We start from the raw sequence: 14,439 nt of genomic DNA, 5'->3' as shown, positions 1-14,439 counted from the left end.
TTGTTTATTTTTCGATGGTTAAAACTAAGTAAAAATGTTTCAGCGGAAGTAATGAAATTGTCGAAATTTACATAATCAATTTCAGTTGGAAGATTTCTTATTTTCGCTATTTAATTCTATCCTCTACAATGGTTAAAACGAGAGCACTTCGAAAATAAACAATTCTACAGTATATTACGTGTAGTGTCACAGATATAGGCCATCACAAGGGAGCGAACTTGAGAAATCTGGTTTGATATAGATTACTGAGAGTGATGATACGTTCAATATCACCAAACAAAAGCATGTTCTCGATGTTTTGTTGTTGTGAATGTTATATGGTAAAGAAGATGTTCTTTAGAAGGAGAAAGTATAACACGACACCACACAGGACAACATCTGTTAATCACTCTACATGTTTGACTATCAGTGTATTGATGAAGATTTGTTAAAGTTCCTGAAAAAACCGAATTAAATATAGAAACAATACGAGAATACCGTACCATTAAAAATACAGAACATGGCCATATATAGCTAGCAGCTTATATAAATCCCACATATTTATTGCTATAAATCCGCACCTAGATCACGTGTACAAAACGGGTTAGTGTATCGTATAATGTGTATCGTTTTGGAGTTTGAGTGCTTTGTTTGTTTGTTTGTTAGTTTGATTGTTTTATTCATTCAGTATATTTTTTCTTTACTAGTCGTCGGATAGATAGAGGGAGTACATTTTATTACAGATTTCGTGCTGGCGTTTTACTTACTGACATACCATAAGTCACCATTCAATATAGATGTAGAGGTATGTGTGCTCAGTGTTAATTTCTTTAACCCAAAAGCAGTAATATCAGACCAGCATCCTAATAATGTAAGTAATATATATATATAATGTAAGTAATATTTATATCTACATGCCATACAAGAAATGTCGTCTCTATAATGGTTGGTTGACAGACAGTGTTCTTTGCCGTGTGAGGGTGGACAGTCCTCACACGGGTTTTATTATATTTAAGCTGTAGAATTTGTAGAAAAATAAGTAATTCAATCTTTGTTTCATATAATGAAAGTTTGTCGTTTTTTGTTTTGTTTGTTTGTTTGTTTTTATCAAAATATACTTTATACCACTTTCTGACACCTGGTTTGGTTTGTATCAGTGACGTATTAATAGTAGGTACTCCACACATGTAACAAGTATTAAATCTCCTGCAACATCAAGGGACATAACTCGTACAAGCTTATTACAAATTCATGAGTCTCTCGGACAAAACACGCACATATAGTTTCATCCATTAGGAAAAAGTATTTAATATTGAAATGTTTCGAATGGTAGGTACAAACAATGTGACAGGAGTTTTTAATCATTTGCTTTATAAATCTAGTGGGTTCAGATACGTAATTCTGAAGAGCAAACTCTATCGCTTCAGAAAATATCCGTTGACCTCTCTCTTGACATGACCTCTGAACCAAGGGCTGAACTCTCCGCTTGAGTGATCAGTCACAAGTCTTATAGCGTAAGCGGTAAGCGTGTGTAGTTTGTAAAGATTTCATTCATGGCTGAGACCCCGTATGTAAACAGATCAGAGATCGTGTGTTCTGTTTATCCCCTGCACGACTAGCGACCGTGACGGTTGTAGCCACGATGTTGCGGTGACTGATATGCGAGGTGGTTTGGACTGCACGCTTTGTCTTCATACTCTGTCTTTCACATCATTCTCAGCGAGTTGGGGATTACTGCCGTGCTGGCTAATTCTCTTTCGATGACAAGCGGGGAAGGATTGATACAATAAGATAGACCTGTACGTTGATATAGTATAGATCCTCTGTTTCAAGTTTACATAGCGGTGTAAGATGTGTGAATTCGATCAGCGCGTGCGTCCACCGTCTGGATTTATTCGGGAGAATATTAGTTAAAAGTCCATAGAGAAAAGACGGCAGAATTTAAGGAAGTGAAACAAGGAATTACATGGGTGCAATTAAGGTATTCGTTTACATGCCTTATTCTGTTAGAATTACTGAGGAAATCAAAATTTCGGATGTTCTTTGATAAAGGAAGAATTTGTATGTTTGATTTTAACTGTCTTTAGCTAGTGTACGTCCGTTACGTTGTGTGTTAACGTTACGACCGTGTAGAGAATGGCTGGTCTGTCCGGTGTCGGGGTTTTCTGGGCGTTCACGTCCCTACTAGCAGCTCTGGCGGGCAGTGTAGGATTCTATATGCCCTTCTGGTTACGTGGGTACATGGGAGAGACACCCGTGTATTTCGGGGTTTTCCGGAGATGTAACTACCCCCGGATGAACGAGTTCGGATCCCTTGTAATGGTAGAACAGTGTGGACGTTACTCCACGTTCGGAGACATTCCTAGTTTGTCCTGGCAGATTGGAACTCTGACAATTGGAGTGGGGTGTGGGATAGCTATGCTGGTGTCCCTCACGGCTATCCTGGCCGTGTGTATCCAGGGAATAGTCTCACCGACAATAGCCCGGGTGGCCGGGATCCTGCAGCTGTGTGCCGGTAAGTAGTTACCTCATAGCCCGTGTACGTAACATCACGTACTGACATTAGTAGTATCCGGGGATATGTACGGACACGTACTGACATCAGTGGTATCCGGGGATATGTGCGGACACGTACTGACATCAGTAGTATCCGGGGATATGTACGGACACGTACTGACATCAGTAGTATCCGGGGATATGTACGGACATCAGAAGTATCCAGGGATATGTACGGACATCAGTAGTATACAGGGATATGTACGGACACGTACTGACATCAGTAGTATCCGGAGATATGTACGGACACGTACTGACATAGTAGTATCCGGGGATATGTACGGACACGTACTGACATCAGTAGTATCCGGGGATATGTACGGACACGTACTGACATCAGTAGTATCCGGGGATATGTACGGACATGTACTGACATCAGTGGTAACCAGGGATATGTACGGACACGTACTGACATAGTAGTATCCGGGGATTAGCAGGGACACGTACTGACATCAGTAGTATCCGGGGATATGTATGGACACGTACTGACATCAGTGGTATTCAGGGATATGTACGGACACGTTCTGACATCAGTAGTATCCAGGGATATGTACGGACACGTACTGACATCAGTAGTATCCAGGGATATGTACGGACACATAATGACATCAGTAGTATCCGGGGATATGTACGGACACGTACTGACATCAGTAGTATCCGGGGATATGTACGGACACGTACTGACATCAGTGGTATCCAGGGATATGTACGGACACGTACTGACATCAGTAGTATCCGGGATATGTACGGACACGTACTGACATCAGTAGTATCCGGGGATATGTACGGACACGTACTGACATCAGTAGTATCCGGGGATATGTACGGACACGTACTGACATCAGTAGTATCCGGGGATATTTACGGACACGTACTGACATCAGTGGTATCCAGGGATATTTACGGACACGTGCTGACATCAGTAGTATCCGGGATATGTACGGACATGTACTGACATCAGTGGTAACCAGGGATATGTACGGACATCAGTAGTATCCAGGGATATGTACGGACACGAACTGACATCAGTAGTATCCAGGGATATGTACGGACACGTACTGACATCAGTAGTATCCAGGGATATGTACGGACACGTACTGACATCAGTAGTATCCGGGGATATGTACGGACACGTACTGACATCAGTAGTATCCGGGGATATGTACGGACACGTACTGACATCAGTGGTATCCAGGGATATGTACGGACACGTACTGACATCAGTAGTATCCGGGATATGTACATACACGTACTGACATCAGTGGTATCCAGGGATTGGCAGGGACATGTGCTGACATCAGTGTAACAATTATGTCACACAACAATTAAAGATCATTGTTGATAAGAATGAGCTGTTTAACCACGGACAAAGATATAGTTCTAACACACTGGCAGATTAATTAAACTCTCTTCTCATGAATTAATCAGACGATCTCCCTAATTTATCAGAACCTCTAAGACCGGATATCAAATTATGATAAAGGACTGGAAATTTGTTTATCAAATTCTTTCACCAATTAGCGTGAATTTTCCTTTAACATATCTTGACTAATTTAGATATATGATCTGTAGAGGCAAAGGGGCGTATTTACACGTATATTTGCAAATGATTAAAATTCTCGTGTTATCATTCAAACTGTTTTGCAATGTGCTGAATAGCCAACATTTAAAACGAGGTCTGCATCTTTGTAAAATTCGGTCTAAGGAATGGGTTCTGTATTGTGAATGATCGTGTTGTTGACATTTGTTATAACCAGGGTTCCGGATTGCGTAGGTTAGCGTGGTTAAAGACGCTTTGCTACTTGTTCTGGTTTACGGTACATGTAGTAATGTAGAATTAAATGCATACCATCTTAATATCCAGCAAACATTCTTGTTTAATTTATTCGCGTTTTGAGTCTTTATAACAGCTTCCATAGATCGGTGTCACGTGACATAAGGTAAACTTGATTGCATGACCCTACTCTAACTAGACAAGGGGCCAATGAGAGCCACCAAACGGAAACACAAAGGAAAAACGTGTTGTGAACCACAAATGTGTCTACTTTGCGTTTGAAATTGTAACGCACGAAAGAAAATGCCCGGGTCTAGAAAGATTCCAGCATCCATCGTCATGCACGATCACACCGAGAACAATAGCTGTCCTAATTAATCCCCCAGTATAGACGAGGTCGGTCAACAGGAAATTTTCCTTCGACATGTAATGGTTGTCCGGTCACGTGATCTAGCGGTCAATCTGATCGAATCAATACAGCACCCCGTGTGTCCAGTGTCTGGTCAGACATGCAACTTACACATGGATCCCTGACCACATAGTTCCGGGTTACGTGTGTGTCTAGAAATAGAAATTGTAGCTAATTATAGGGAAAGGTTTTGGCCATATCGTCCTCAGAATGACGTACATTGCAAGTGGGGATGTGGTAGTTTTTCCAAATATTGCTATCCTTCTGCCTCTGTTAACTCGATGCTTTAAATATTAAAAAAAAACAGCAAAATATTTATGATAATATATATAGATAAGAGAGGTTGAAAAAAAAAACGCAAAAAGGAAAGTATTTCAAATATCAAGGCTGATCTACAATCAGAACAAACTCGATAATTGTTGTAAGTATAGGATTCCATCACGTAATTTATTTCAAATCTATCAGAACTGAGAACAGGTTCGGTGGTTCGGGGGTTATACTACAAGACTATACGTATGTCGAACCGAAGTATCCGCGACATCACCCATCGTGTTTATATAGATGTACATTCCACACACATCATTTATGTTACCCCGACCTTTGTGTAACGGGGAGGTCCGTTGATGCGATCTGTCATCATGTGGTATAGAGAAAACATGATGGTATCAAAATAGTCTGGTTCCTCAACACACAATGTGATCTATGTCATCAGTGGCGCATTCCTGTGGTACAGAGAAAACATGATGGTATCGAAATAGTTCCGCAACACACAACGTGACCTATGTCAACAGCGGCGCGTTCGTGTGGCGCGCATCTGTCCAGCCTCTGAACTCCCTTTGGTTTGCTTGTTCTATAGACGAGGAGTTGCTAGTAATCTCCATGTGTGTCAGTCTAAATATCTTGTTCATCTTTTTGTTACGTGATAGATTCCCTCCTCTACCACTTAACCCCTTGTCCCTCCTCCTTTCTGTACAGAATGACCAAACGTGTATTGTAATACCGAAGTCGATTCTTATTTGGGAATTGGAGTGAGGTTGAAGAATCGGAGACTCGGGATGCGAGCTTGTAAGAGTTATATGACAAATATCGCCGAATATTAATGCGTATAAAACCGAAACTCTACTTCTGAATGCATATTGTTCAAAATTAATATTCTCGATGATAATTCAGTAGCTTTAATTCAGCTCCATTACATCATGCAGTGACCTGACCGTCTGTTGTAGCCGCGGGCTGGTTCTACAGCGCGCCGCACCAGTTTGTACCACAGGCAGTGTGCACTGAGTCATCTCTTCTTCAGGAATTGAATTAAAATGGCATCATTACCAATCTCGGGGACAGATCGAACTAAATCAAAAGAACACACTGTGCTTTCGCTCGACGACCGACTCGCAAGCTGTGAAACCGCACACCAGAAAGACCCGACTTCATGACAAAATTGATTCACATGTCTCTTCCTGTCCCAAAGGTCTTTTGTTATTGTCTTGATATTAATCCCTTTCTCCGCTAAAAGGAGACAGAACGTTGGACATATCTGAAGTTATTTTGTAGGAAGCACGTGACCGTCATTATACTTTTTCTATGTTCTTTTTCTTGTAATCTTTGTATATTTTCATTTACACAAATGTATATTATTGCTTCAAAACCGTTGTTGTGCCATTCTTTTCCTTGTTAACATCTGTCAATATAAGCTCATGTCACCTACAGAAATACCGTTTTGGCTTTAATACTCCGTCTCGAGACCCGACCACGATAACAACTGTCAAAATGTTTTCTCATTCGGAACTGTGATAACGGGCAAATCTTGCAGCAAAACACTTACAGCGCATTCTTATTTGTCAAATTTTATCTTTGTAGACAACTCTAGTCTTTTATTTTATCATTCAGACCCGATTCTGTCTTAGATTTCTGAAAACATGCCGTAACACTACTAATTTAAAAGGTCACGATGTATTCTTAACCGGAAGTGCGATAACTGACTGGTAGATTCCGACAATTTAAAGATACTTAGCCCAACTTATCTGGAAGAAAGACAAAAAACCCGTATCATCGTTTGTGATCTAGACCTCGGGCGAGATAATCCTTAGGTTTACGTAAGGGTTGTGTTGTACTAATAGACATCAGAACGCCCGGCTTATCTGATACAAAAACGTTTATATAAGTCGGAGATTTCCCCGGCGTTTTTATATGTTTATATACACTATGACGTGTGTATGTCGTACAGATCCCAAAGTCTTGTGATTCACCTTCGTGTTGCTATAGGAAACAGGTTCGGTCATTCCAGGCATCGGAGTTGAATCAGCCGTATTTATATGCATAGTGAAAACTCAAGCTATGTTCTCTCATAGAAGAAACTCATTTATGATAGAATAACCTCGGTAGTACAATTAACGTAATTATACATGTGTTTAATCAAAAATGGATTCCGAATATTTTAGCGTCGTTATTTGTAATTTTTGACCCAACAGATATTACAATCCGGACGGTTTACCCGGAGGAGTCCGTCTCTCGTGTACGTACATGTGTTGTAGTTTGAATCTTAGAATTCGTATTTAATCAATAAATCGTATTTCCAATATTCTAGAGCAGGGGACCAGCCCACGTCACAAACTATGACACCGGGTGCAGTTTCTGATATTGTGTCCGTACGTGTCATAAACATATTTAGCCATATTATTGTTTATTTACAATTTCAATATGTTTTACTATAACCAACCAGTTGTCTAAATAGGCACCGACAACTGATCGAAAACATGTGACTTTGTGCATTTTCCGACAAAGCAAAAAAAATAAAATTTAGAATTGAAAATTCTGCAACCCATGTCCTTCACAGCAGCTGTTCCCGTATTTTGTTTTCTGTTGTAAATACACTACAGAACTGCTGCAAGTGGTTTTAACAGTAACAACATTACAGGCCTTGTGTAAACGTTAGGATATGCTCTACTTAGTGAAGTAAATCCCTTTCTTTGAAGATCGTGGTACTCCACCGCCAGAAGAAAATGAATTGAGCTGTCGGCGATTCTGTGATAAACTATGTTATTGAATGTTTTTATAATTGATGTTTAGAACACATCGTGCGCGGATGAATACCATTATGTTTAGCCATTGTGTACCTACCTACACACAAATTCTACCGTTTTGTCCATAATTTGTCTCGGCACGATTGTAAACACTAAGGAAAAGCCGATAACGTCGATAGGAAGGCGAACTTGTCGCCATTGTGTTTATATGTTGCTTGTTAAATATTTATGTTTCAACAACAAAACATTTAAATAAATACAGTGTATATACCCTTTCGGCAGCATAAACTCGTATACAGCTATGTATAAAGTTAAGTCATACAGATGTCGTGCTGCACGTGAAGAACTTGGTGATCAATGTTGAAAAAACGTGTTTTATCACCGGCACTCAATCTCTCATCACCACGACGTACATCGCTGTCGCGATGTCTCCTCGGAATCTCATTTATTTCAGAGTCTTGTGGCGTTTCCCCCAATTTGAACAAAAAAGGAATCCGATTTATCCATTTAATACTGTTGTTTCTTCAATACCACAGGGACCTAAGAATTTGCTTAGTGTTTGAGAATGTTGACCTTTATGTAATCTGGCCTGTATACAATATAAGCTGTCGTTATAAAGGAGGACAATTCAGTGTATATAAAGAGTGACGAGATCAGCATTCAAACAAATCACAGTACTGTACATAATAGAGGGGTGACCTTTGTAGCGAAGGTTATTTAAATCCTCAAAAATATATTCACCAAGAATTACAACTCCTCATGTCCCTGTGCATACATCACACCAGTACATTATTGATGACCTTACTTACCTTAAGTTTAAAGCCGAAAGGCAAAGAAAGAAAATGGACATTTTTAATAGCATGCACTGTTATTCTCAACATTCGTTATATAAACACGCTTATTAGACAAACGTAAACTTTTTTTAAATTTTCGTTTTTTCCAATTTGAATAATGATGTATTGTGTAGTGATACAAATAACAACAGGTGCCTCTCCCTGCAGACGGTGTAGAAAGTTAACAGTACATACAGACCTTCAGTAATATAACTGTACGTACAGACCCTCAGTAAAATAACAGTACGTACAGACCCTCAGTAAAATAACAGTACGTACAGACCCTAAGTAAAATAACAGTACGTACAGACCCTCAGTAATATAACAGTACGTACAGACCCTCAGTAAAATAACAGACCCTCAGTAAAATAACAGTACGTACAGACCCTCAGTAAAATAACTGTACGTACAGACCCTCAGTAAAATAACAGACCTCCAGTAAAATAACAGTACGTACAGACCCTCAGTAAAATAACAGACCCTCAGTAAATTTACAGTACGTACAGACCCTCAGTAAAATAACAGACCCTCAGTAAATAACAGTACGTACAGACCCTCAGTAAAATAACAGAACGTATAGACCCTCAGTAAAATAACAGTACGTATAGACCCTCAGTAAATAACAGTACGTACAGACCCTCAGTAAAATAACAGACCCCCAGTAAATAACAGTACGTACAGACCCTCAGTAAAATAACTACGTACAGACCCTCAGTAAATAACAGCACGTACAGACCCTCAGTAAAATAACAGTACGTACAGACCCTCAGTAAAATAACAGACCCTCAGTAAAATAACTACGTACAGAACCTCAGTAAAATAACAGACCCTCAATAAACAACAGTACGTACAGACCCTCAGTAAAATAACAGTACGTATAGACCCTCAGTAAATTTACAGTACCTACAGACCCTCAGTAAAATAACAGTACGTACAGACCCTCAGTAAATTTACAGTACCTACAGACCCTCAGTAAAATAACAGTACGTACAGACCCTCAGAGACCCTCAGTAAAATAACTACGTACAGACCCCAGTAAAATAACGGCACGTACAGACCCCCAGTAAAATAATGGCACGTACAGACCCCCAGTAAAATATCTGGCTATACTTTGTAAACTGTAATTATTGCTGTACGATGGGATTGTGTGACATTCCACTATAATGACCGAGGTCAGCGGTTATAAAGCAATCGTTGAATTACTTTAACCAGTAAATTTTCCGTTTGTGACATTTAAAAAATAACGGAAGTTTGTATAAACACTGGGGCATGCTAACGTTCTCTTATTCCACCTCTATATACGCTGTTATAATACAAATACGTGGGTTGTGTTAAGGGCCTGTGTCATGCCCCTGTGACAATGTACCCTTTATATCTTATGTAGATGTTGATAGATAGAGACCCTGTATTACGTGGATTATTAATATTATTATTATGACATTCTTAAGGGCCCGTCAACATATAAAAGGTCATTAGGGCCATGAACCGGTAAAACACACAGCGATCCAAATAGGAAATAACATCAAACAAGCAAAAAGGTAAAAGACAAATGCTAAAAATCTTAAATGGTTATATTATCACAAAAGATTAAGTGATATTCTACAGTACAGACCGTCATCTTTCAGATAGCCTAACATTTTTTTCAAAAATTTTTTTCAAAAATGTTACATATATATGTATTGTATATAACGGATCATCGGTATATTTCATACTGTTCTCTACTGAAGTATATTCTCTGTAGGTAACCGTACTGATATTTTGTGTTTTAACAAATGGACAGATTGTCTCAAAAAACTTCCTATATTTTTCATCATTCTGCTTCACTTTAAATCTGTTATGAGTTTGTCAAGGTCAACATCTTCCACGAAAGTCGTGATATTGTGAACAAGCCCTTGAATATCGAATCAACTGCGACATGTAAACACCATAGTTTGGGGACAGGGGTGCGGGTGAGAATGGGGGTGGGGGTAGGGGTGGGGTGTTGCTACATGAATGGGGAATATTTACAGGAATGAAATTGGAATCATCACGCTGTCCATGTTTGTTGACAGAGAAGTCTATTCCGACTTACTATAGATAGGACAGTAGATTGTGAAGACATCATACCATACTTTGTTACCCTTTTCCTGATGTTACGAGGTAACATTTCGTATCTTTTCCCATTAAAACGTAACATTGGTGTTTTGATACACTACCCAGTCTTTTTCCAATGTCTTCCTGATACGTGGTCCTGTGAGAACGTGTTGAGAATGTTATGACGGCGTACAAGTTTTTCTCTGTAATGCTTACATGGCTGTTCAGAAGCCTAATTATCCGCGGGCAGCAGGACATGGTCCCACCATATTTAGACACTATCGACATACGAATGACCTTTGGACTTCGTCGTCGTATGACCTTTGCTGTAGTGTGTTCCCACCATCTTTGGACACCTCCATCTTATGACCGTTCGCTGATGTATCGCCAGAGATGGGCTGCCGTACAACCTTTGTAGAGGCGATTAAGTCCAGAACCACTTGTGTTGATAATATAGATGTAATTACGTGAATTGTGCCGTCGTTGATTTGGTGATGTGTACTTAAGACAGTGTAGTCCAATTTTCTGGAAAATGTCCATTTCTCTAATCAATACTTAAGTACTTGCTGACATTAGACAACAGCTGTGGCTGACGTGTAGATATTACATGACGATATTTAAGATATCTGGAACGAATCCCAGATCTGGAACGAAACCCTGATACAATTATTTCCGGAGATTATTCTCTAGTTTTCGTATTGTTTACTAGACCACCGTGACAACTGTGTATGATTGACAGTCTGTCAATTTGCCTGTCTCACGCTACACGTAAAATGATACCCAGAGCTCGGATTTAATGCATTCATTTTCCTTATAGTTTATGATAAATATTTCAACGGTTTTGACCAGATTTTTTTCATAAATTTAATATCTCAGACTAAAACATGTCATAATTTATTTAGTAATCTTCGTGATCCCATCCCTCTCTTTAATTCACAGTTGTTGTAACTTACGTTTTAGTGACAAGTATTGAGATCATTAGAAGCTTCTTTTGATTAGCTGAAAACTACAAGGGGGCGCAAAAGCTTAGTTGGTCAAAGCGTCGAATTAAACTTAATCATACCAGCTGTTTCGTCCTTCTAGTACTTGGTAGTGATACTACATCATACAGCTGTTTCGTCCTTCTAGTACTCAGTAGAGATGCTACATCATACAGCTGTTTTGTCCTTCTAGGACTCAGTAGAGATGCTACATCATACAGCTGTTTCGCCCTTCCAGGACTCGTCAGTGATGCTGCATCATACAGCTGTTTCGTCCTTCCAGGACTCGTCAGTCATACTACCTCATACAGCTGTTTCGCCCTTCCATGACTCGTTTGTGATACAACATCATACATCTGTTTCGTCCTTCTAGGACTCGGTAGAGATGCTACATCATACATCTGTTTCGTCCTTCTAGGACTCCGTAGAGATGCTACATCATACAGCTGTTTCGTCCTTCCAGGACTCGTCAGTGATGCTGCATCATACAGCTGTTTCGTCCTTCCAGGACTCGTCAGTCATACTACCTCATACAGCTGTTTCGCCCTTCCATGACTCGTTTGTGATACAACATCATACATCTGTTTCGTCCTTCTAGGACTCAGTAGAGATGCTACATCATACAGCTGTTTCGTCCTTCCAGGACTCGTCAGTGATGCTGCATCATACAGCTGTTTCGTACTTCCAGGACTCGTCAGTCATACTACCTCATACAGCTGTTTCGCCCTTCCATGACTCGTCTGTGATACTACAACATACATCTGTTTCGTCCTTCTAGGACTCAGTAGAGATGCTACATCATACATTTGTTTTGTCCTTCTAGGACTCGGTAGAGATGCTACATCATACAGCTGTTTCGCCCTTCCAGGACTCGTCAGTGATGCTGCATCATACAGCTGTTTCGTCCTTCCAGGACTCGTCAGTCATACTACCTCATACAGCTGTTTCGCCCTTCCATGACTCGTCTGTGATACTACAACATACATCTGTTTCGTCCTTCTAGGACTCAGTAGAGATGCTACATCATACAGCTGTTTCGTCCTTCCAGGACTCGTCAGTGATGCTACATCATACCGCTGTTTCGTCCTTCTAGGACTCGAAGAATATATTTAGGGCCTAAATTTGGAAAGAAAGCGACATAGGAAAACAAAATTGATCGAAAGAAATGCTATCTTTGGGTGTGGTTCAAGAGGTGTACAAGTTCTCTAATTGATTGATTCTGTAATTTTCATATTTTCAATACTTTTAATAGAGCGGATAAATGTGTACTGAACCGTGCCACTCTTCGAATGAACGAAAACGTGGCATACAGGTTACAGCAAACCTCAGGATCTTAAAGCGTACAAGCAGTGTCTACCCCTGCAATCTGAAAGAACACTTTTCATAAGACAGAGTAGAGCCAAACAATGAATTACACTTCATCATACAGCTGTTTCGTCCCTCTATGACTTGTAAGTGATACTAAGGATCTAAGATTTGAAACCTAGAAGAAAACCTTGGAAATCCAAATTGATCGAAAGAGAAGTTAATATTTAGATGGGGAGGTTGAAAACCTAGTTGTTAAATGTTTTCGATGTTCGCTAGTCTGTTATGGTGATTATTCCGTTGTGTGATAATAACCTGATTCCTGAACAATCTTACTCTACTTGAAATCTTTTCTAGGATCCCTGTTTGAATCAATATTTGTCCGTATTCTGTCTTTGTTCCATCAATATTATGTTTGAATTAAAATTTTTTCATTAGTGTTTTCGAAGCTAATCTAGCTTCGCACGCCACATGCCTGGAATTCTCTAATGCGTTGCCACAGACAGAAATCTCGGACGGAATATTGGAAAATTGCATTTGTTTGTGTTAAGACGTATGGATAGGTAGAGCTTGTCCCAATACAGTAAGTCTGGCGCTTTTAGCACCAGCTTCGATATACATATCGCGTGCAGACACAGGATGTCATTACACATAAACTTTATGGTCAATGGTGATGTCTCACGTCATAGTTGTTTTATTTCGGTCTCGTTAGACCGGACATCGCGTGCTGTTGGTTCTTTAAGGGTGACCGTCTCCTTTCCATTGTGTCGGGACCATGACACATCAGACGATACACAATACCACACAATATACAATACTTACAGGGTGTAATAACCCAGGTGTTAATGTAACGCTACTGGGAATCCTGACACGTTGATGTGATGTCATTATATACGCCTTGTTTCACTAACGAGAGATATTACTCGGCGAATTTACTGAATCAGCGCCTTTTCAAATAAGTTGTAAATCATACAAGGTATTGGATAAGCTCTAAATAACAAATACACGCAGAAAAATTCAATGGTGTGCTAAATTTCACCACGCGCTCCATTAATAAGTTTAACGTTGCAGATACGTCATGACGTACATGTATTTTGAATCACAGTAATCTTAGTAAATCATTATACGAAAAAAAATCAGATTATTTTCTCTGAAAAGCCCAAGGGTGATAGCGTGCGTGCTTCGTTTTTCGTTCCAATTTCGGTAATGGCCACTTTCCTTATGAGAAACTTACATATCAATCTTTCACCGGGGAAAACTCAATAATTACACACCCTTCTATATCTAGTGTTCTAACGATTCTCCTCGGCCACGTCGCCAGCAGGAAGTTCCGCCAGACTTTCCGCGCCATAACACCTCTCCAGCCGACAATGTTAATTATGATACACCAATAGCACACCTGTATCACCGCTCGGGCAGTTTTAGCTTCCACTGTTTCCTTAACTACGTCAACTTCTGTGGTAGTTGGCATATTAACGGCTCATCATGCCATATCTACAATCCTGTGAAATAT

General features: G+C 39.8%; 1 protein-coding gene across 1 annotated transcript in view; it reads left to right on the top strand.

The window, feature by feature from the left end:
• Nucleotides 1-2,115: 2,115 nt before the first annotated feature.
• Nucleotides 2,116-14,439, top strand: part of LOC132547748 (LHFPL tetraspan subfamily member 6 protein-like) — a 33,597-nt gene continuing 21,273 nt past the window's right edge. Inside the window, exon 1 of the mRNA XM_060211548.1 lies at nucleotides 2,116-2,494. Coding sequence (XP_060067531.1) covers nucleotides 2,116-2,494 — 379 coding nt within the window. The remainder of the gene's footprint in view (nucleotides 2,495-14,439) is intronic.

The sequence above is a fragment of the Ylistrum balloti genome, unplaced genomic scaffold (assembly GCF_031769215.1).
Source record: "Ylistrum balloti isolate Yb309-2 unplaced genomic scaffold, AGI_CSIRO_Ybal_v1 Utg369972, whole genome shotgun sequence".
Taxonomy (NCBI): Eukaryota; Metazoa; Mollusca; class Bivalvia; order Pectinida; family Pectinidae; genus Ylistrum; species Ylistrum balloti.
Note: the sequence above shows the minus strand (reverse complement) of the source record. Positions and strands in the feature narration are given on the sequence as shown.